This window comes from Pelophylax lessonae, assembly GCF_965119305.1.
Source record: "Pelophylax lessonae genome assembly, chromosome: 3".
Taxonomy (NCBI): Eukaryota; Metazoa; Chordata; class Amphibia; order Anura; family Ranidae; genus Pelophylax; species Pelophylax lessonae.
Genome location: NC_138770.1, coordinates 631437143 through 631462295, shown reverse-complemented (window position 1 = coordinate 631462295; position 25153 = coordinate 631437143). Strand labels below are relative to the sequence as shown.

The 25153-nt window shown below is 41.2% G+C and overlaps 1 protein-coding gene across 6 annotated transcripts in view; it reads right to left on the bottom strand.

Annotated features, from left to right (window-relative positions):
• Nucleotides 1–25153, bottom strand: part of EML4 (EMAP like 4) — a 351241-nt gene that overhangs the window by 74664 nt on the left and 251424 nt on the right. For 4 of the 6 annotated variants that reach the window (XM_082252331.1, XM_082252335.1, XM_082252334.1 and 1 more), the window contains 6 exons: nucleotides 18554–18682; nucleotides 15957–15982; nucleotides 15622–15654; nucleotides 3945–4068; nucleotides 2090–2239; nucleotides 1936–2005 (listed from right to left, as the gene is read on the bottom strand). In XM_082252331.1, coding sequence (XP_082108457.1) covers nucleotides 1936–2005; nucleotides 2090–2239; nucleotides 3945–4068; nucleotides 15622–15654; nucleotides 15957–15982; nucleotides 18554–18682 — 532 coding nt within the window. The remainder of the gene's footprint in view (nucleotides 1–1935; nucleotides 2006–2089; nucleotides 2240–3944; nucleotides 4069–15621; nucleotides 15655–15956; nucleotides 15983–18553; nucleotides 18683–25153) is intronic. The other 2 variants (XM_082252333.1, XM_082252336.1) reach the window with 1 other exon arrangement.

Genomic DNA, 25153 nt, shown 5'->3' with positions numbered 1-25153 from the left:
AGATCTCCAGCAGATTGACCGCCTCAGCTCTGTTTCTGTGTGTCTCTTCCCTCAATCAGCTCTCAGAGTTCTCCCCACTGAGCTCTGCAGAGTGCAACTTCAGTAGGAGGACTGGTTTCATCTCTGTGTATCAAATGAGGCCAGACACTCCACTGGGTATATGCAAGTGTTTATACCCACTTTAAAATCAAACCCACTGCTTTGCCAAAAATCAGCAAATCACAGACCTGCATTGTATATTTAATTCTGAAAATTTTGTTCCCCCTTTATTCAGCTATGTCTGAGCATGATACATTAACCTGAAGTTGCTTTCGGCTCTCTCACTATCATCCATCTATGGAATATATATATCTATGGAATATATATATATATATATGGAATATATATATATATATCTATGGAATATATATATATATATATATATATATATATATATATATATATATATATATATATATATATATATATATGGAATATCTATCTATATCTATGGAATATCTATCTATCTATATCTATGGAATATCTATCTATCTATATCTATGGAATATCTATCTATCTATATCTATGGAATATCTATCTATCTATATCTATGGAATATCTATCTATCTATATCTATGGAATATCTATCTATCTATATCTATGGAATATCTATCTATCTATATCTATGGAATATCTATCTATATCTATGGAATATCTATCTATATCTATGGAATATCTATATATATATATATACACACACACACATACATTTATTTCAGTAATTCAATTTAAAAAGTGAAAAATAATTTTAAATAGATGAGTTGCACACAGTGATATATTTCGAACATTTTTCTTTTAATTTTGAGGATTATGGCTTACAGCTAGTGAACACCCAAAATTCAGTATCTCAGAAAACTAGATTATTGCATAAGACCAATAAAAAAAATATTTTTTTAATACAGAAATGTTGGCTTAATTTTAAGTACTGTATGTCCATGCACAGTATAGTATGCAATCAAGTACTTGCTTTAGGGCTCCTTTTGCATAAATTACTGCATCAATGTGGTGTGGCATGGAGGCAATCAGCCTGTGGCACTGCTGAGGTGTTATGGAAGCCCAGGTTGCTTCGAAAGCGGCTTTCAGCTCATCTGTATTGTTGGGTTTGGTGTCTCATCTTCCTCTTGACAGTACCCCACAGATTCTCTATGGGGTTTAAGTCAGGTGAGTTTGCTGGACAATCAAGCACAGCGATACCATGATCGTTAAACCAGGTATTGGAAGTTTTGGCAATGTGGACAGGTGCCAAGTCCTGCTGAAAGATCAAATCTGCAGCTCCATAAACTGGTCAGCAGAGGGAAACATGAAGTGCTCTAGAATTTCCTGGTAGAGGGCTGCACTGACTTTGGACTTGATAAAACACAGTGGACAAATACCAGCAGGTGACATGGCTTCCCAAATCATGACACACTGTGGAAAATTTTGCATTTCATTTGAAAACTAAGGCCCCAGAGTCTGGAGGAAAAGTGGGTTGGCACAGAATCCATGTTGCATGAGGTCCAGTGTGAAGTTTCTACAGATGATTTGGGGAGCCATGTCATCTGCTAGTGTTGGTCCACTATATAAAATCTGAGTTTCACTTTTTGAATTGAATTACTGAAATAAATTAACTTTTGGATATTCTAAATTTATGAGATGCACCAATACATAACAGTTTTAAAAAAGAAAGGGGCCCCAGTGTTAAGAAGCATGCAAAAAAGTATAAGATAACTACTTGCTAACAGTTTTGTGCTGTTTAAATGATATCACATTACAAATATATATCAATTATTTAAAGTAATATACTTTGTATATAACCTATAGTCATCAATGATCATGCTGGAATGTAATATGATGAAGGGGATACCGATAGGTGACACAACTCAGACCTAGAAAAGAAAAGACTGGAAAGGTACTCACCCTTCCATCTTTGTCTACACCGGCAATCTGTCCAGTTGCTATTCTAATTTTATCTGGATGAACAGCAATACTATAGAAAAAAAAATAAAATTGAATGTACTATATTGTTTAGAACAGACAACCAGTAAGTTCGTTTGAATGTGTAAAGTATTACCATTTAACACAATCTGTGTGACCAAGATAATGGCGCTGAGTCCTCTCTTCGTAATTGAACAGTACTACAACGGATGCTATGAAATATACAATTTCTCCGGTAGGGAGAAGGTAAACATTGGCTCGACAGTCTCTCCCACGGTAACCATATCTTTAAAACCTTCTGTTAAGGTCAACATACCACAAACTTTACAGAAAGCAACAGAAGCAATATTACATATGGTTGAAGATTTTTTTATAATTTTTTTATAGATACATCTAAACAGCAATTTCTGTTTGCTAAAAGGAAGATTTGTTTTAGATTTATGAAAATGCGTCATTACAAATATGCAACTTTTAGGCTCTGTAAGAACCAATCTCAGACCACATTTGCGGTTTACAGCTTATCTGTATTTTAAAACCGGTCTTCTAGGCAACTTGCAGAAGTCCTACATCCTACTTTGGGATGAGCAGTTGGCAACTGTACTAAAGGAAACAGCTGCCTTCGGAAAACTTCAACCAGTTTAAAGAGAAAATTTAACCACTTGCCGACCGGCCCCATGCAGATTTACTGCGGCAGGGTTGCGCGGCTGCGCAAAATCACGTAGAGCTACGTGATCAGAAGCATGCGGTCTCATCGGCGCGCTCCCGCTGTGATTAGACACAGCGGGAGCCAGACCGCAGGAAGAGCTGGCGTGATCGCCGCTGGCCTCCCACAACCTTCGGGGAAACTGACAGGAGAGCCGCCTGCCTGTGTAAACAAAGCAGGCGGCTCTTCTGTCACACAAGCACACAGAGATCATGTGTTTCAGCTAAGCTGAAACACCGATCTCTGTGTGCCTGTCATAGAGCCCCCCCCCACAGTTAGCAAGCACAATTAGGCATACATTGAACCCTTTGATCACCCCCAGTATTAACCCCTTCCCTCCCATTGTCATTTATACGGTAACAGTGCATATTTTTTAGCATGGATTACTGTATTAATGACACTGGTCCCCAAAAAGTGTCAAAAATGTCAGTTAGGGGTTTTATCTGTCCACCGCAATGTCGCAGTCCCGCTAAAAATTGCTAATCGCCGCCATTACTAATAAAAAAAATAAATCAAAAAGTCCAAAAATCTATCCTGTAGTTTGTAAACACTATAACTTTTGCACAAACCAATTAAAATACGCTTTTTGGGGGGTTTTTTTTTACCAAAAATATGTAGTAGAATAAAAATTAGCCCAAACTGATAAAAAAAAAATGATTTCTTTTTATTGGTAATGTTTTATAGCAGAAAGTAAAAACGTGTTTTTATTTTTCAAAATTGTCGCTTGTTTATATTGCAAAAATCTAAAAAATTGCAGAGGTGATCAAATACCACCAAAAGAAAGCTCTATTTGTGGGGAAAAAAAGGACATCAACTGTATTTTGGGTACAGCGTCGAACGACCGCGCAATTGTTAAAATAAATCTGTGCTGAGTCGCATAAAATAGCCTGGTCATTAAGGGACTAAAACCTTCCGGAACTGAAGTGGTTAAACTCATATAAATGTATTGCTGTCTGACTTTCCACTGTGGGGATTCAACATCGCTACTTGTTCTGGTAACCATCGGTTTAGGTACAAAAGGCAACTGAGGGGCGATGGGAAAACTTCCAATGGAGATACCTATTCCAGTGGACAGGATTTCCTCTCCCTTTAGAAATATGTTCTTTTACTTCCATTGGTGTTTTTGGGACAGGAGGTGAAGGGAAATTTCCCAACTGAACAACCCAACCAGGGTGACTATTTCCTAATGTACAAAAAAAAAAAAAAAAATTCCGGCTTTACATACAGTTTGACGTCCTTTTTCCAAAAACTGACATGCTATTGAGGACAAAATTTAAGACAAGGATACACCCACTCCAGTTTTAACTTCTCTGGTGGCAGTTCTGTTCTTATGTCTTCATAACTCTCCACATCCGAAGGAATGAACATTGTGATTGGTCGACCTCGCATAAACATTTTTATGTATTCTCCTTCTGCAGAGACAAAACATTTCAACTGTTGTCAGACAGCGTGCACAGATCTGGAAGCAAGATGCCATCCAAGGAGCTAACGTTGGCTCTGCTGCCTCCAGAGCTTAAGCGGCTGTTTGGAAGGCCACGCCAATATCCAAAAAAAGAAGAAAAAATAATATATTTATTGTTTTGTCATCAATATGGTCTTTATCTATATAAAATCCTTCTCTGGGCAATGGTTCTGCTCTGCATGGATTGAAGGAGCTTAGCAATGTTAAAGAGAATAAAGTGGGCTTGGACAGCTAAGCACAGCAATCAGTAAACAGATGTGTATAAAGCATTTTTTTTTTTTTTTTTTTAATTTTGCTGTTGGACTTTTTTTCAAAAGATTTGAGCACTGTAGTTCGCCTGTAGTCATCATATTTTTTTTCAGGTTAATTACCGTTAATATAAATTATACATAATCTACTTCAGATAAGAGTCATGAATACTCCCCACAAGTGATGTAAATGGGTTTGTTTCTTGAATGTTGCATTGTGCAACATCCTCTCAATGTGCTTAAAGTGAAATACACAAAAAGGTGCAGATACACTTATATTAAAGGTGTCCCCTCTACCCTAGCTACTTTTTATAGACTTCTAATATTTGCCAGTCCTCAAGTCAGAAAGATATTGCCCGCAAAGCTGCAGAATCACAAAGATGTCTCAGTGTCAGGCCCACACATGCACTGGGCACCCTCTATTTAATCCTATGGAGAGTTTGTATTTTTTAGGATAAAAAAAGTAGCCTATGTAACACCTTCAGTAGTCGTTTACAGCTCAACAAGCTCACTTTTCTAAGTAGGGTGCAAAGACAAGTAAAATTGAAAATACAGAATGCTTTAAAGTGTTATTAAAGCCTCCTTTGTTCTAAGTGAAATAATTAACATGTCATACTTACCTGTACTGTGTAATGGTTTTGCACAGAGCATTCCCGACCTTCTTCTCAGGGACCCAGCCAGCGCTCCTAGCTACTCCCTCCCGCCGACTGTCCCCATAGAAAGCCACTTTCTATGGGGGCACTCGTACGGGCTAGTTTCTGAGCCTCACTGACTGTGTCTATTGAGAGAGACAGCAAGGCTCGGCCCAGCCCCCAGCTTCCTCGCCATGGGACTTGACTGGCTCCCGCTGCTATCAATCTGCCCAGTGAGGAGAGTCAGAGCCCAGAGAGCCTCTGCTCCCGAGATTGCTGGATCAAGATCGGGCTCAAGTATAAGGGGGATCCACTCCAACAAAAGTTTTTTACCACAATACTTAGAATGAATTAAAGTGAAACACCTTAAGGCTTTAGAACCAATTGCATATCTAAACACAAAAAAGAAATCATATATTGCAGAATACCAGTCCTTAGATGTGTTAATGGAATTCATTTTCTTTTTTCCTTTATATTCATATGGTTTTGCAGCAAATACCATACTTTCTTGTCCCTTTATATCAACACTGTATCTATGGGGGCAGCCGTCATTGTCATACAGGCTGGATTTCAAACCTGTCTGCCTTAGTTTATCCCCATTACATGGTAGGTAATGGGACAATGACTTTACACAATAAAGATGAGGTACTGTGTACAGTCTTTTATATAAAATTTTATTAACATTTTATCCATAAAAGAAAAAGAAAAAGTGTTTTAAAAAACACGTATATATGAAATGCTTTCACACATATTCTTTAAATTTGAATCTGTTCAAATTTTGTAAGCAGAATGCAAGAGCTGATGCAGTAACAGGGCAGTAATAAGTGCCCGGAAACAGCAAAGCAAAATAGTCCTTCAAAAATGGTATATTTAATCATAGATGGTGGGTACACAAGTGGGATAGGGGTAGGGAAGTCTCCTGTTGAGTTATGACATGTATTCAGTAGGTCTTCACAAATTTATTTTGATATAGCGTGATCTCTACTGTAAAATAACGTCAGGGATAGTCACAAGTAGGCTTTTTAAATTGTAGCCAGCTCTCCTAAGTTTTGTAAAATGTGTTTTAAAAATAGTAATAATCTCATCCAATAAGGGTATCCTGTCAACTCGCAAGTTTTTCAATATTTGGGGATCGGATTTTTGTTCACATTCAGGAAGTGTGACAAGGATAATTTCTTATATGTAGGAACAGAAGACATTGTTTTGTGGAATAGGATGAACTGAGGGTCCTGTGGAATGGTTACATTAGTAATTTTAGCGATTAGGCTCAGCTCAAACTGCAGTGAATTGGGGTTCTACTTTAGACTCCGAGTTGCAGGGCATCTGAAATCCCATGTGTGTCAATGTCAGCTGCCTTAATTAGCACTACTAAAGTTGCTTGAATTTTAGAAAAGGTTCCTGTATTACTTCAGGTTGACTTCTAGCTGACTTGTGACCATAGACTTTAAGGGAAATCACCCCCAAGTTGGATCCTCATCTATATTGATGTGATTTGGATCTGACATTACAGGAAGATTACCCAGGCATTCCCCAAAGTTGCATCAAAGTAGTACTCGAGTCGCCTAGCAAAGGTGCGACTTTCAGTTGGCAGTAGTGTGAGCGCCCTCAGCTCATTGCAAAATAAAAGCTGGCAGCGGAAATGGATTCCCGGGCCATGCTAATTTCAAATGACAGGAATGTGGGGAGAAGATTCCTCGCCCATTATCACGGGGGGGGGGGGGGGGGGCGGGGGGTCATGTTGAATGCTAAAATTGAGTGGAATGTGCAACTTCTCCTTTAAGGGCATCAAGGGGCTTCTGCGATCTTTCAGAATTCACTGATATGCGCATTTGACCTGCAGCTGACCTCCTTCTGACCTGCATTTGATCTGCTTTAGGCAGATTTTGTATTCCTACAGGCTTGTCTGGAAATGTAAAATCTGTCCCTAGAGTATATATTGCTGTCCATTTTCCCGTTAAGGAGATTCACTCTAACTATCCTGACCGCCAGAGTAAAATGAGGCTAAATCCAAAATCCTAAGTTTCCATCAGAACAGAAATAGAGGGGAATCTTACAAAGACAACTGTTTCTGTAACTGTCCAAAAAGGGATTTCCCTCACATTATAAAGTTATTGTCCCACCTACTGCTGAGTGTACAGTCCAGGAGGTTTTACCTTAGATAGCAAAGAAATAACTGACAGTAGTTACTCCCTTACTTTATCCAAAACAAAAAAACACATTTATGGCTTTTGCATATACTTTGCATATACTTTTTAGAGGAAACTTATGGTAGCGACTAAAAGCAATATAATAAAACAATATCTTCAATTTTTTTTTAAACATGGTTTGCATTTGCATACAGTAAACAAACTTATCCCCCTAGCCCATTGATGGCGAACCTTGGCACCCCAGATGTTTTGGAACTACATTTCCCATGATGCTCATGCACTCTGCAGTGTAGTTGAGCATCAAGGGAAATGTAGTTCCTAAACATCTGGGGTGCCAAGGTTCGCCATCACTGCCCTAGCCCAATAACGAGTGAGGGCAGACCTTCATCTGTGGGTCAGGAGAAGCTAGCTCTAGGCTTACAAACCCAAGGATGCTTGGAATCTCCCAGGGAAGATTTGAAAGATCTATTCTCCTTATTCTCTATCCCAAAAGCACAAAATTTTCCATGTGCTGAGGAAGGGCTGCGACGAGGCTCCTTCACTCTCCCACACTATGGCAGGAAGGTATTCTTCCTTCCCCCCCCCCCCCCCCCCGTGATACCCTAATGAGGTCATCCAGGGTAGCCCCAAACAGGTGATCGCCTTGAAAGGGCAGGTCAATGGGAGCTCTCTTAGACGCTTGGTCTGCGGACCAATCCTTAAGCTACAGCACGGACCTATTTACCACCGCTGAAACAGAAAGTTTGGACAGCACAGGAGCTGTATCCAAAGCTGCATCACGAAAAAACTGCAGCCCATGGACCAACTAGTCCGCTAAATCAACATAAGCAGCAGGGACCTGCTCACCTCTCCCAGGCCCTGGTGCAAAAGCTTAGCCCATTCAGTTAGGGTCTGAGACACCAGGGCTGAGACAAAGACTGGCCGCAATGCCGAACCAGCCATAGTAAACATGCTGCGTGCCAATGCCTCCGCTTTCTTGTCAGCTGGGACATTAAACAATGGCTATTCCTTTACTGGGATCATGGTTGCTTTATTCAACCTGGAAAACAGGGAGGGTCCACCACTGGTGGACTAGTCCACTTGTTTAAAAGTTTCTCCTTAAAAGGGTAACATACAGTAAAATGTTTGGGGACCACAAAGGGTAATTTTGGTTGTTCCTATTTCTAACAGGAAAACATGTCAAAATAAGGCACATAAGGAAACACCTTTGGAGTGCGATGTGACTTATGCGTACCAAACGACACAGCCACATTCGTGGCTACATCAGCCGCATTCTCCATTTTAAAGTCTCAAGCACTGCAATGATAAGTGCGTCTACCAGCGCTTTTTAATTCACTGCTGCGACCATGGAAGAATCATCCTCACTATCGGATGGATCTGGGGGTGCGATATTAAACCCCCCTGGATGGGTCACATCCACGGCAGCATCAGGCTCAGAATCAGATGAGACAGACTTACTAGGAAAAGGCGGGATACGCTTCCTCCTGGGCCTTTACCCACATGTCGCTTACTCCAGACAGAATCCTCGCCACCGAAGTAGGGGAGCTGTCGGCCAAGGGACCGCTGCGAATCAGACCCAAGCCCAGTCGTATGTGAACCCTGCGAGATGTTTAACTCACGGGCCAGCCTCTGTCTGTGAGGCTGTCGGGACCTACCTAGAATGCATCTGCGGTCTGCAAGCGCTCGCTGGCTGGGGGGGGACCACTGGATCTAGATTATCCAGTCTGTCGCTCAGCCCGACAGTTGATTGTAGATCTCTCTCGAGAGAAAAAACAAAAAAGATATAAGGTAGGAGAAACAAATTGCTAGGACCAGAGATCACAGCTGGGAGCCTAGGTCCTTACTCCTGACTAGACAGATTAAAACTGATAACCTAGAGCAGAGAGAGGGGTTATATACCAAGCTGAGTACAGCCCATGGGCGTAGCCAGGTGTTTTTTGTTCTGCCTAGTCCTACTCCTGGAGGAGGCAATATGACCCAGTAGTCATGATTTATGGAGTGCTGTGTCCGTCGATGAACACAAGAGAAATTGTGTTTTTTACTGTGGAACAAGTAATGCTTGTGGGAAGATATTAGCAAATCTAACTTTTTGGATCCAAGTGATTTAACAAACTGACATTTTAGACAAGGCCGAAGGAGGGGCATCTGACAGGAGAGCGCCAATGTTTAACAGTGCAAACCTGCCTTTGCCTGCATGGGCAGGTCCAAATAATTACGCAGGCCAACACAAATTGTGGTGCCTCAAAGTTAGACCTGTTCCTGGGTAAATTTGACCCACTGTTTCCAAAAATGTCACCAAATTTTCCCCATCAGCTTTAGTTTTTGAGATAAAGCATAAATGCCATATACCACTTTTCACTCTGGTCGCCCATCCAAAACCAGGTTTTTTTATTGTTATCTTTTGTTTATTCTCCTTAGCATGAATGAAAAACATAAAAAAGTAGCCATAACCTCTATGGTCCTCAATCTGCAAAAATGAAACGATATGAGTGGCAATATACACAAACCTCCTATACGATCATAACTATAATACAGTTAACAATTTACACTTTAGAATTCAATGTTTCTGAAGTGAAATTACATTTGATAGTAAACACGCTCTCTCTATATCTGCTAATTTGCACAGGAAAACAAACTAGGTAACAGAAAAACAAGTTGATCAGCAAGATCTTTCAAAAACAGACTAAAAAAAAAAGTATATAAATTTGACCAGACCTAAAAAAAAAAAAACTAGAGCGGATACAGTCTAGATCAGCCTTTCCCAACCTTTTTTGTCCCTGAGGAAATAATTTTCAAATTCTGTGGAACCCCTGCTAAAAAGGATTATACCTACAGTGCGTAATATCCACTCTAACATCAGTGGTCAGTTTAGAAGAGACCCCTTACATTGGTAGTTAGTGGAAAACGGTCTCTATTTTCCTCATTTGTGGTCAGTAAAGGTGGGGGATTACTCCACCATTGCTCAATGCTCAAGGAACCCTAGCAACCCCAGGAAGACCCCTGGTTGAGCAACACTGGTCTAGACAATGCAATTTTCTGAATCAGCACCTCAAATACCCCAAGAATAGGTCTAAAAATTAGGAAACCGATTTTTCTTTTTTGGGGGGGGGGGGGGGCTGTGTTATATTTCAGGTCTGGAGTTCCCATTGGTATCCCCATCTCTTATATGGTTTTATATTTATAGATGCATAAGACCTGTTCACATATAAACGTGCATTAAAACACATAACAGTGCCCGAAAGATGGCTACGCATTGCAAGCATCTTTATGCGAGGGAAATTGCTATGCATTTTGCAGGTTACTTCCTCTAACATCACATACTTTTCCTGTTTGTGGGAAGTAGAGATGGAGAAAAATAGGGACAGAGACAAAAACATTTTTGTTTTGGAGAGGCATTGGCAAATGGGATGTCTAGCTTAACAGCCCTAATCACTGTCATTGCGCTAGCTATATTGAGGAGAAGGCAGGTTAAAGAGATCATGGCAAGCCAAACATCACTTTTGAGTGAATCTATTGCTCACACAATGTGAGAATAAGGGGCAGTTTTGGACCTTATACCAGGATATATTATGCCATTGAGGCACCTCACTAGCCAGCTTTCCACTGCACACTATGCCCTCTAAGTTGGCTGCTGTGTGGGCCCTGTAAAGGAATAAAATAATAAAAACCTTTTTTTTCCTCTCAATAGACTTGCGTTGATGTGCATCTCCATGTATTTTGTTAAAATGCAAGTAGCATTTTAAAACAATGCACTAGCATTGTGGTGTGGAAAGGATGAGAAAAAAAAATAGAAAACTTTTTTCTTCTTTTGGATGGACTGGAGAAAGCTTAGATCTTCTGCTGGGATTTTTATTAATGTCTCTGGAGAGATTCACCTCTATATTTATCGTGGTGACCACTGTCAAGACTGAAAATGAGGGGTAATCCAAATTTCAACTTGTGATGAGAGGGTAAATGATCCAATGTTTTGGAAACATCTAAGGCAGGGGAACTTTCCTTGCTTTGGTTATTTCTTTTTATCTCCTGTTGCATCTTTAGGACAAGAAATTAAGAAAAATCTACCTAGCAGGACACAAATAGAAAAATTCTATATTATAGGGGTTTTAACCATTCTCTACCGTATCCAAAAAAAAAAAAAAGTCTTGGTTATCCACACAATTTAAAGCTGATCTCTAGGTTTACTGCCAAGCTGGTCCCGAAAAACTATTTTCTTCACTAAGTGCCGCACTGGCTCTAAGCGCTGTGTACAGCTTTAGCTACATACATTACAGAATGCTGGGTACCAGCTGTGAGACAGAGACTTCCTGTTTCACACAGCAAATCAGAGTCTGTCTGAGCAGCACTTAAAGGCTCTCAGCCATTCATAGGCAGCTTTGTACTCCGCTCAGCCCGACTCGGATTTTTTTTCAGGTGTGAGATGGGAAGTCTCTGCCACATATGTACATACTGGACATATATGTACATACAGTATAAACAGTGCTTAGAGCCAGTGCAGCAGTTAGTGAAGGAAAAAATTTGTTTGGACCAGCTTGGTCCAACAAACTTTTTAAAGTGATAGAAAACAGAGGTCAGTTTTAAATCCACTTTTGCTTCACCAGTCTCAAAAAAGCAAATGTAGGATTAGTGTAGTGTAACATTTGGATCCTATATGTAGGATTAATGTAGTGTAACATTTTGGTAGTTAAAAAGCACAAACCACAAGCTTCGTAAAACTTTTTTTAAACTGCTTTGCGCCAGCCGCATGCATATATGTGGCCACTCGGCAGGTGGGCCCTAACACAGAGAGTCCGCATATATGCATATATAAAGATAAACAGAGCTGTGCCAAGAGCACACGCCTTGTGTGCTCCGAGCACAGTTACCGGCAGCTAACGTAAAGCTCCTGATCTCTACTTGCAACCGGGAGCTTTCCAATCATATGACCGCTTTGACAGCCAATCACAGTGTTCACGTGATCAGAAACCCCTCCCTGCCTCCTAGCATCAGAAACCGCTTAAAGGACCAGGAGGCTTCGGCACCAAGGGGTTAATGACCTGCAATGTTTTTGTTTGACAGCCAAGTTCCCTTTGAAAAACCTTCCCTTTTTTCCCGTCAGTAGGACAGGAGATGAGGGATAGGAATACTGAACAGCAACGAAGCATGATTGAGGAAAAACTAGAATCTCTGGTTTTCACCACTGTTTAAGAAGGAAATGGAGACACAAACAGCAATAAAAACCCAACAGATTATAACTCTTCTCCACACAATACATATGACCTTTTCAGGAAAAAAAAAAAAGGGATTTATAAAAATATATGACTTACATTTTAGAGGAGCATTCATTTGGGGACTAAATAGCTCACAAAAGAAATATATAAAAATAAACAGCTGCAATACTCACCTCTAAGAACAGAGCTGTACCCTTGCAGTACTTTTCCAAAACTGGGTGTCATCAGTCTGACAGCCAGCATCATTTACCCTTACGCCTCTGAGTCCAGGCTGTCATGTACATACCCCTAGCCTGTGACTGTACAGTAAAGGAGAAGCAGCACAGGGATACGCTCATTTCTCTGTCACTTTGCTTTTTCCTCCTATCAGCATGCTCTTTGTCAGCACCTGAAGTTCCTAGTGCTTGCGTCTTTCAACAAGCTGGAAAATCTGTCTCAGTGAAAGCAAATGTTCCAGAAGTTGGAAGCGTGTGAATCCTTTAATCATTGTGAACCCTTAAAACAACCTAATTCCAAACCAAGTATCATATCCGAGGTGGGATTTAGTTGTTCATGGCCAGCCTAAGTCTGATCAATGTGCAGCCACACAGGCCAAGGCTAAAGTCCAGTGAAGACCAATAAACATGCATAGAAACAGCATGCACAAATTATAGAGGATTTCATGCTAAAGCAGAGTTTTTAGAGGAGGGTAAAAAAAGCTGATTGAAAAGTCTATCCGAGAAGCATTTTAAATAGAATGGATGAAGTTTGTTTATTTTCTGTCAATAGAAGCCAGCATTATGTCAAAGCAGCAGCAGAATATGAACAGCAGAAAAAGCTGGAAGATTCAATTCACAGGCTCTACAGCATTAGGCACCAAGATTTAGATAGAAAATTGCATAAAAGTGGCATGCAATCACTGCAGGCCACCTAAATTTGATTTAAAAACAGCATGCAGAATATTTTTCAAAAAATGAAAACTAGGTTAAAGGGGTAAACAAATATGCATTAATATATGTCCATTAAAAACCACAAGCCATCTGTCACAGTGGCAGACAGGACTTGTAGTTTATTCATTCACAGATCACTGTGACTGGATGGCGCGCCTGTGTGGGTGGAGATTCGCACAGCTGCGCCGATTTTACAATGTGACAGCGGATGCAGGGAAAGGATCCCCTGCCCACTGTCAGAGCGCAAGGGGTAAAGGGGGTGAGCACGGTATGAGATGGAACAGGTTACACCTTAAATACGGGTGTAACTGATAATTAGAGATGAACTTGGCCTTTAAGACTCCTCAGAGATTCTGAAACTTTTTTTCCTCCACATATGTGAGGGCTGTTTTCTAATTAACTGCCTTTTGCTCAAACATTTGTAAAGAAGCCGGTTTCCCAAAAACTCGAAAAGGCGGCTTTTAAATGATCTGTGGTAGGACTTCCTCTAATATCAGTTCAATGGCAAATAAGAGCTTAGACTTTACATCTCTTATAAAGTTAATACTGTAGGAGCTGTAAATCACTTTGAACCCTTTTTGCCTCTTGTAGAGCCTGAATGTGCTTGGAGCAACTGAAAATCTGTCACTCGTCACTAATTCAAGGCAACAATTACAGGTTCTCTTGAAAGAAGCGAGACTCCCACATGCCCACACCGTTACTGCATCCCTCGCCATCCTGCTACTTTGTTGGAGCCTTTGATAAACACAAGGTCCTTCAGGGGAGGGAACATGTGACCTCCTCCCAGGATGCGATGCCTAACCATTGGCTACTAAGTGTCAGGTTGTCATGTGAGGAGCCGAAAAGGAGTGAACACTACATAAGCTCCAACACGGAGCAGGGTTTAGACTCCTAGTTTTGAAAGAAGGAGCTGAAGACCAGGGAAAGTATTAGCAGGTGGAGGGGTAAGAGGAGTTGTTTCCTACAAGAGAACCTGTCACTTCACTATGAACAAAGTAGCAAATGAAAGAATCCAGCAGAAAGTATTGGACACTTTCATAATAGCTATGCAGAAGCACCGGTCTCACGGTCAAAGTTCTCCAAAAGATACAAAATCTTTTTGGGCGATTCAGCTCCCTAGGATTTTAAGTCTTAGTTTTGGGTGCACTGACCTTTTAAAGCAGGGATATGCAAACTGTGGCCCTCCAGATGTTGCAGAACTACAAGTCCCATGAGGCATAGCAAGACTGACAGCCACAAGCATTACACCCAGAGGGAGGGGCATGAAGGGACTTGTAGTTTTGCAACAGCTGGAGGGCCACATTTTACTTTAACGGATAAGTTACCCTTTTACAAATAAAAATAAATGCCTTTTCTTTTTTAGTAAAAAAGATGAAGAAAGAAGTTAAAAAGGTTCAATAATTATTTTTTTTTTTACTCAGCTTGTAAAGCATTGCACACATGAGCCGCAGATTGTGGGTGCAATGCCTGTACCTCATATGGGCAGACAGTTAGTGAATGGCAGGAAGAATCAATGTACTATGAGAGTGCTCACCAGCACCCTTGCAGTTCATTGAGAACTACAAGCCATTGGCCACGGAGGGCAACAGTAGATGCAGTTTATTCATTCACAGAACTCTGTGAATGAATGATGCAGTTGTGTGGGTGGAGACCCGCACAGCAGCACTGTTTTAAAATAGGATAGTGGGTGCGGGGAGAGGAACCCTTGCCCGCTGTCACAGGGAGGGACAATCAGGGAGGAGAGGAGGTAGGAGCAGGTTGCATGTTCCATCCTAAATATGGGTGGAACATGTAACATGTTCCAAAAGGTGAACTTCTCCTTTTAAAAGCTAAAAGCAGTTTTAGAATAAGACCCCCCCCCCCCCCCCCCACCCGTTAGACACAGAAAAGGCATTAAATTGATTACTTATGAATTTCTGCTTTGCACTGTATAGCAATTGCCAGCGGGTTTACTGCCTGCCCATCTGTGTGCACTAATCAGGGAAAGGCAAATATCATTACCTAGCCTGATATAACACCCTATGATACGTATAGTTTTAAAAGCTTATTGTGGAAAGAGGGATGGTTAGCATAAAACTACACTCATCTTTTAAATTCCAGGCACATGCTATTTTTAAGAGTCTATAACATCATAAACGTCATGGGGCTATCATTACAATTAAACCAAAAGGCAGGAGCTTGCATGCCAGAAATACACAAAATGTATGTGTATATATATATATATATATTTATATATACACACACATTTTAAGAAGCAGAAATCAGCAAAACATTAGATCAGGAGAGCATAAGAAAAAGGTATGAAGAAGCCAAGCTGTACGATCTGGGCAAAAATCTTACCTTGGCTGTTTTTTTCTCGTGTGGACATTTTTGCTGGTTTTGAGACAGAAGTAAAACAACTTATAACGCCAGAATAACAAAGTTTTCCATCTGCTTAGCATGTAATCTTGCTGCTAAATTTTAATTTATTGTGAAATGAACACTTAATCAAAGCACACACTATGAGTAAAAATTGTGTATTAACAGAAGTTCTTAAAACAAAAGAAAAAAAAAAAAGAGAATCCAAAATTAAAGTTTTTGTTTTAGTCATATGAAAAAAAAGAGCGATAATAGTAAGCACAAGAAAAAAGTAAGCACAATGAGATAAGAAAGGCTGCACGGTCTTGAGTTTTTACCTGGGCTGACGACAATATCTTTATGCCTGAAAACAAAAATAATTCATCATTACTTTACATTAGCAAATTCAGACTTGTTGGCCGCTACTTGAATGGCATAGGCTGGCTACAGCTTGTGACTGAGTGCCTTAGTGATCACAGGGGCTTGTATGGGCAAAACCTGAAAATGGTTTAGACTGCTAAGATTTGACATTATGGCCAGAAATGTACATATTATTCTTGTGGTTCAGTTTACACAGCTCTCTACATCAGACGATCACTGGGGCCTCAGAAAAGGAAGGCTGCTATCTATGTTATGTGAGCAACACAGACACTAGTGTGTGAGCTAATGTGGCATCAAAATACATTCTGTACATTTTAGGATTTCACATAGGGGTTTGCTTCTCAGAGCTCACTGCAGCAAAACATGTATTAATTTGCTGTGTGGAAAGAAGATAATATTATTGTTTTTATTTATTAGGAAAGAAAATGGTTCCATTACAATACCTGTACTTAATTACAACAAATTTTAAAGGACAAACAGCATTGCAAAGACCAGGGGTGGTCAAGCTGGCAAATTATGCCAATCGAGCCAGGGAGTTTATTAGTGTTTGCAGTCTGGTGGTATTTCTTGTGGGATTTTTTTGAACCTATAAAACATGAGAATAAAGGAGAAGTACAACCAAAGCGCTTTTGGCCCTACTTCTCCTATGGATCACAGGAGTGCAGTTTGTTCTGCACTCCTGCGACCCGTTTTCAGCCATCAGCATTCCAGGCTAAGGAAAGATCCTGAGGATCCACCCAGATGCCTGCACCAGAAGCTAGCTTAGCCTCTCACCATGCCACGTGAGCCTGAGCCAGCCGCTCCACAGCCCAGCGCTCCAGTTAGCTTTTGCTTTCTGCTCTGCACCTCAAACACTGACAGTTACGGCTCTCTGCTCAGAGAGGAGGGGGGAACTGAGCGATCAGCTGTGTTTGAATGCTCGGTTCTGGGGATAGAATTGGCAGGAGACAGCTGCAGCTGGCATCAGTGCTGCAGCCACTTTTAAGGGAAATCAGGAAACTTCTCTTTTAGGGGAAATCAGGTAACTTTTTGGCCCTACTGAATGACAAAATTCTGTCTACCAGGTACCCAAAAACAAAGCAGGCTGTAAAGCCCCGTACACACGTACTGATCGTCGGCCAAACGATCGGCCGTCTTTTGTCCAGGGCTGTCGTGTCTGTTGAAAACTGCAAAAGACTGCACACGAACTTTGTCGGCCAACAACAGCCGACTGCAGAAGTGATGTCATGTGATGGTTAACTTTCCTTGTCTTTTTTCTTTTCTGAGCATGCCCAGTCTTGCTAATCTGCTGTCTGTCGGCCGAAATCTGTACTGACTGGGGAACAATCGGCCGTTCTGGTGTTGGCCAACAAAAATTTTAATGCCTGCACGACAGTCTGATCAGCCGAAAATGCGCTGTCGGCTGTCAGAAGCATCATACTAACAAGCCTACAATCGGCCGATTGGTCATCGGCCGAATATTTACGGCCGACAATCGGTACGTGTGTACGAGGCTTAAGTTACAGGGAACGCAGAAGCCAGAAAAGTTTTTATTAAAAAAAAAAAATCCTGGCTATTGCTATTAATTTTATTGGGAAGCCAATGCCAGTGAATGTCTGCATGCAGGGATCTTTGTTTCTATACACAAGTTAAAGGAGAAATTTCCCCTTTGTAACATGGTACACCCGTATTCAGGGTATAATATGCTACTGTTGCAGCAGCCTCTGCACCCACACTGATCCCCCGTTGTGACAGCGAGCAGGGGCTCTTCTCCCCACAACCGCTGTCACAATTTTAAAAACAAATGCTGCCATGCTGTCATTCATTCACAGAATGTGAGCGCTGTTGAGCGCTCTAGGCAGTTCATTGATGCCTCCTGTCATTGTATAACTCATTGTGTAACTGTCTGCCCATAAGAGCAGACAGCCTTCAATGACAGTCTGCAGGAGCCCTGCATTGCACCCGCGATCTGCTGATCATGGGTGCAATGCTTTGCAGGCTCCTAGTTAAAAAAAAATTTATGCACATCTTTTCACGTGCAAAAAGATGTGCATTCATTTACAATGCTGAACTTATCCTTTAAACAAAAAACTTGACCAAGCCCCATGTAGGGCCCATGGGCACCTCTATACTTAATCAGCTGTTCGTAATTGGGCAACAAATTTCAGTAAAGCTTATAAACATTCTGCGCTTGTCTTCAGTATCATTCCAAACTAGCCATGACAATCAAAAAATAAAGGCTCAACAGCATTTCACACCCAGCCTGCTTATACAAGCTAACAAATGACTTAACAGCTTCTGCCGACACCATAGCTGGACTGGGAACACTCCCCAGTCATTATTTGTGGACTTGGCTGACTAAGGGATGCATGGTAGTGGAAGAACATTTATATACTGATATCAATGCTGACTGAGGTTTGAGGTTACAAAGAGCTCTATGGTTTCAATAAAACTGGGTCAACTGAGATCAAGTTTATACCAGCCTACAAAAAAAAAAAAAAAATCAAAAAGACCAGGCCTTCTGGGAAATTCCAACCAGACATATTATATGTTACCATTAACATTTTATACTTACTTATCCAAAGCTTTGGAAGCCTTTGAGGTCAGTTTTGATGTTGAAGCTGCCCTCATTAGCCTGTTTCGACTGTCATCAGAGGATTCCCATGCGTTGTGTGATTTTTCAATAGTGGAACTTCTCTTTACACTGCCGGGGTTTAGAAAATACTGTTACCTTAAATGTCACAATAAAGAAACCAAGCAGATGACCGATACTGCAAGGAGTCTACTCAGCCATATGACAAACGTAAAGAAAAACCCAAGCAGGAAATACATAAAAAAAAGCACATGGCAGTTGTTTTGAAGCAGACTGGCGTTCATAACCAGGCCGGTCGGTCACTGTCCTTGTTTTTCAAATATAAATACAGAGAGGGGGTTAAAAACAATATTCTCTGATCCGAACATTTAAGTGAGAAAGCAAATTTAGTTAGTAAAGCAGGCAGGCAGGCACCACCATAGACTATGAAGGGCGAGTACAACACACTTTGAAAGGGCAATAGTTGCAAGTTACAATTTATTGAATTGGAAGAAGGCAGACACAAACAGAAAGAGAAAACATCAGAGATGCGAATGACCACAGAAGCATGCCTGTCTAAGTCTTCACTTCATTATTTAAGTTGAATCTGTCAGTTCTTTAAAAAGCTGAAGTGAGAACATTGCAAAGTGTTTAGCAGTAAAGTTGTTGCTTTGGTGAGAATTTTGGAGTAGATTAGTATAAAAGGGAAATCACAAGAGCAGGGGTAATTGTTGACACCCAAGCAAAGCTTAGAAAAAGCAAACTTAAAAAGTGAGGATACAAGGGCATTTAGACACTGCTATGCCTGGCAAGAGTTGTAATGATTCAAATCCTGCGTTTAAAAAAGAAAAATAATTAAAAAAAGGAACCTTATCATGTCTATTGTCCCACAACTTCTTAAATGACTGATAGTGATGAGCAGTCTAGGTAGAAGAACATGGAGTCCTTCACTAATCAAACCCTTTTCTGATGAACCAAGTTAGTATGCCCCCAGTTTTATCCATTCCACAGAATCCGATGGAAGAGTTGTTGCATGCAAGAGGCTACATTCAAACTATCCTTGGAAATTCTAAGAGATCTCTTATATCTGAAGAATTCTGCGACTCCTCTGGCGAAAGGAGCCATGCAACATAAAGTACTGTAGAGAAAGGCATAAAGCTTAAAAAGACACAAAGATATTTCCAATCATGGGCAACCTGGAGATAATTATTTTTGGTCTCCACCAGTGTACATCAAAAGTATTTTTCAGGTAAAACTAGCCTAAGTAATGGGAAGGTGGAAATATTTGATAAATGCACTGGCCCCTGAAGATGTTCTTCAGCAGCAAAATATGCTGGGTGGAGTGTGAGTGGCTGAAACTTTCATGCTTGCTGGCGGATAGCGTTTGGCTGATACATGCTATGTGACAGTATTTTACTATGGGGTTGATTTAGTAATCTGAGTTCCGAGTGCTCCCGTTTTAGTAAATCTACCCCTAGGAGTCTGTAAATTTCCTCTCTCCATGTTCCATTTATGAAGTTTTGAGGAATTGCGAAGCCTGCCTGAGGGAGTTCATCTGAAAGTTACCCTGGATAGTCCTCATGCCTTAATGATCTTTACGTTAAGAGTTCTGATATCTCTGGTAAGAGGCTGGGTTTGGTGTTGAAGTAGAGGAGCGGCCACTTGCGAATTCCAATCAGCACTTTTTCACCTGTGGATGGACTTTGTTCTTTATTATAGAGTTTTTTTATTTATATTAATACATTTGTTTGCGATTGTGAGACATTTGATACGAATGCAGTAGGGACGTCCCAAAGCAGTGCCATAAAATGAGGGGTGGGAAAAGCAGAAAAGAACAAGTCCCCAAGGCTAAACATAGCCAATCAGGTAACATAGAACTCATCGGAACAAAAGATAAGGCCCACCTGAAACAAAACAGTAAACACCCTCAAGGAAGGCCAAAAGCCCTCCAGACAGCAGCCAGCAAAACCTTGCGGCCAAAAGTGGCATCTGTAGATGCCAGCACATCCACCTTATAAAAAATACTTTTATGCCAGGACCAAGATCCCAGCAAGGAACTAGGTCCTTACTCCTGACTAGGCAGATTAAAACTGACAACCTATGCAGGAAGAGAGAGGGTGTACCCTCCGGGACTGCCCAAAGGCGTAGCCAGAACTTTTTTTCTGCCTAGTGTCCTACTCCTGTAGGGGGCAGTATAACCCTACTGATATGGATCAGAGGACTGCATCTGGCAAAGAAAGATAGAGAAAAATGTTATTTTACAATTGCTTGATGAATTCCTCCATTACCATAAAGACGACAATTGTGGACTTTAGGAAGACTGGCACCACCCCACTCATCTATATGGGGGTGAAACTGTGAAGATGGTCCCTCACTTTAAATATGTGGAGGTGCACATCTCTAATAACCTCATCAAGAGCACCAATACAGCCAGCATAGTGAAGAGTAGGCTTGTGACGGTATCAGATTTTCATGCTGCGATTAATTGATTAAGGTTTTGCCACGGTATACGGTATTATCACGGTATTCTATTATTAAATTTAAATTATTAAATTTCCACCTCACTTCAATTTCATTGCTGAATTTAGGGGCTTTGGTTCACTTATGCACATTATTATATAGTCAGTCAGTACAGACTCTGTGAACCAGGCCTAAAATAGGTCATCAAGCAGTGTCTGGCCTAACTGGTGATAACTGGTTCTGGCGCTCGGCTCCGATCCGATGGCCTGGTCATTAAGAGGGCAAATCCTTGTGGTCAAGAAGTGGTTAAACCTGAAGGAGGTGTTGTTTATAAATTACTTTACTATTGCTTTAGGCCTGGTTCACATGTATGCGGGTTGGTGGTTCACATTTGCACAGGCATAGCAGCCCATTGATTTGAATGGGCTGCTATGCCCTCATTTTCCGCAGAAAAAAGGTGCATGCAGCATTTTTTTAAAATTCAGTGGCCTTGAAATCCATCCTGCTTTTGCACCATGCGACTAACCTGCAGTTCCTGCTCTGGCAAGCTTTCTGCATTTTTTGTATACGTGGGCACGGCATTTAAAAATAAACAGTTTGCGTGTGCAGCAACGGCAGGTAAGTCGCATGGTGCAAAAGAAGGATGGATTTCATGGCCACTGCATTTTTTTAAATTCTGCATGCACCTTTTTTCAGCTGAAAACGCAGGCATAGCAGCTCAAGCCCATTCACATCAATGGGCTGCTATGCCTGTGCAAATGTGGGCCCCCAACCCGCATACATGTGAACCAGGCCTAAAGCAATAGTAAAGTCATTAATTGGTTAAACCTGCAGGAGGACCGGTGTTTTTATCTATTAATGACTTTACTATTGCTTTAGGCCTGGTTCACATGTATGCGGGTTGGGGGCCCACATTTGCACAGGCATAGCAGCCCATTGATGTGAATGGGCTTGAGCTGCTATGCCTGCGTTTTCAGCTGAAAAAAGGTGCATGCAGAATTTAAAAAAATGCAGTGGCCATGAAATCCATCCTTCTTTTGCACCATGCGACTTACCTGCCGTTGCTGCACACGCAAACTGTTTATTTTTAAATGCCGTGCCCACGTATACAAAAAATGCAGAAAGCTTGCCAGAGCAGGAACTGCAGGTTAGTCGCATGGTGCAAAAGCAGGATGGATTTCAAGGCCACTGAATTTAAAAAAAATGCTGCATGCACCTTTTTTCTGCGGAAAATGAGGGCATAGCAGCCCGTTCAAATCAATGGGCTGCTATGCCTGTGCAAATGTGGGCCGCCAACCCGCATACATGTGAACCGCCAACCCGCATACATGTGAACCACCAACCCGCATACATGTGAACCAGGCCTAAAGCAATAGTAAAGTCATTAATAGATAAAAACACCGGTCCTCCTGCAGGTTTAACCACTTCTGGATCGCAAGGATTTGCCCCTTTAAAGACCAGGCCATCGGATCAGAGCGCCAGGACCAGTCATCACCAGGTAGGCCAGACACTGCTTGATGGCTATATAATAATGTAATGTGGGCTGCTAGGCGTGTGTGTGTATATATATATTTATTAGAGCTGCACGATTCTGGCCAAAATGAGAATCACGATTTTTTAGCTTGGAATAAAGATCACGATTCTCTCACGATTCTCTGTGTAACAAAAAAAAAAAAAATTGGGATAACTTTACTGTTACGTTTTTTTTTTTTTTTTTATTCATTAAAGTCTAATCATTGCGTTTGAAAGACTGCTGCGCAAATACAGTGTGACATAAAATATTACAACAATCGCCATTTTATTCTGTAGGGTCTCTGCTAAAAAAATATATAAAATGTTTGGGGGTTCTAAGTACTTTTCTAGCAAAAAAAAAACTGATTTTAACTTGCAAACAGCAAGTGTCAGAAAAAGATCCAGTCTTTAAGAGGTTAAACTTCCTTTCTCCCTGGCAGAGGGAAGGAAAAGATACAAATGTAATCATTTTTGTTTATAGTTAGGAGACTTAATGCTGAAAGGTGTTAGCTGAGTGAGTGAATGAGTCATCCAGCTCACTGAAATGTATCAATTCACAAGTCAGGCAGACTTGACAGAGAAACTCGGTATTTTAAAAATGCCACAATAACAATACCGTGGCTATGCAATACCGCGATATATCGAATTACCGAAAACCGGCATATGTCTAGTGAAGAGTTTCCATCAATGCATTTCCTTCTGATGACGTAAGCCAGCGTGCTTACGAAACGCGCCGGGACGCTAGGACCTGTGACTACGCCATCCTTACTTCCGACTTCTCGGTGGTACGCTTGTGGAACGCGGAAGGCGTCCGTACACCGAAGACCGCTTGATGTGCATTTAAGCTCGATTTTATCTACCCAATTGTAAGTGAATCCTTTTCTTAATAAACTTCTGTGGTTTAACGTACTTCACTATCGAGCCCTTCTTGTTTTTCCCTGGTCATATTGTTTGGAAGCCCATCTCCGGGTTAACAGATTGGGATCTACAGTGGCTACGGGGAAAAGGTGCCTCCGTCTTATGCCTGGTGCTCATGATCTTATCAGCGCGCTTGACCCCCAATTATAAGGGGTCCACAGCTTCTGGTAAGCGCATACATATATTGGGTGTTCTGGTGGAGGTGTATAGTGCCATATAACAAGCTTATCCATTGGTTTTCAACATCCGGATATCTGCTGCTATTTTATGGACACTTATTTGATTGCGTTATTCATATTTTCACCAAATACTAGATATTTTTTGCAGCAAAATCCTGTTGCACAGAATTTTGTTGATTATACACTTTATTGATTAACACAATCGTATATTTAGGAATATATATATATATATATATATATATATATATATATATATATATATATATATATACACACAGTGGGTACGGAAAGTATTCAGACCCCCTTAAATTTTTCACTCTTTGTTATATTGCAGCCATTTGCTAAAATCATTTAAGTTCATTCTTCTTCCTCATGAATGTACACATAGCACCCCATACTGACAGAAAAACACAGAATTGTTGACATTGTTGCAGATTTATTAAAAAAGAAAAACTGAAATATCACATGGTCCTAAGTATTCAGACCCTTTGCTGTGACACTCATATATTTAACTCAGGTGCTTTCCATTTCTTCTGATCATCCTTGAGATGGTTCTACACCTTCATTTGAGTCCAGCTGTGTTTGATTATACTGATTGGACTTGATTAGGAAAGCCACAGACCTTTCTATACAAGACCTTCCAGATCACAATGCATGTCAGAGCAAATGAGAATCATGAGGTCAAAGGAACTGCCTGAAGAGCTCAGAGACAGAATTGTGGCAAGGCACAGATCTGGCCAAGGTTACAAAAAGATTTCTGCTGCACTTAAGGTTCCTAAGAGCACAGTGGCCTCCATAATCCTCAAATGGAAGACGTTTGGGACGACCAGAACCCTTCCTAGAGCTGGCCGTCCGGCCAAACTGAGCTATCGGGGGAGAAGAGCCTTGGTGAGAGAGGTAAAGAAGAACCCAAAGATCACTGTGGCTGAGCTACAGAGATGCAGTCAGGAGATGGGAGAAAGTTGTAGAAAGTCAACCATCACTGCAGCCCTCCACCAGTCGGGGCTTTATGGCAGAGTGGCCCGACGGAAGCCTCTCCTCAGTGTAAGACACATGAAAGCCCGCATGGAGTTTGCTAAAAAAACACCTGAAGGACTCCAAGATGGTGAGAAATAAGATTCTCTGGTCTGATGAGACCAAAATAGAACTTTTTGGCCTTAATTCTAAGCGGTATGTGTGGAGAAAACCAGGCACTGCTCATCACCTGTCCAATACAGTCCCAACAGTGAAGCATGGTGGTGGTAGCATCATGCTGTGGGGGTGTTTTTCAGCTGCAGGGACAGGACGACTGGTTGCAATCGAGGGAAAGATGAATGCGGCCAAGTACAGGGATATCCTGGACAAAAACCTTCTCCAGAGTACTCTGGACCTCAGACTGGGCCGAAGTTTACCTTCCAACAAGACAATGACCCTAAGCACACAGCTAAAATAACGAAGGAGTGGCTTCACAACAACTCAGCCAGAGCCCTGACTTAAACCCAATTGAGCATCTCTGGAGAGACCTAAAAATGGCTGTCCACCAACGTTCACCATC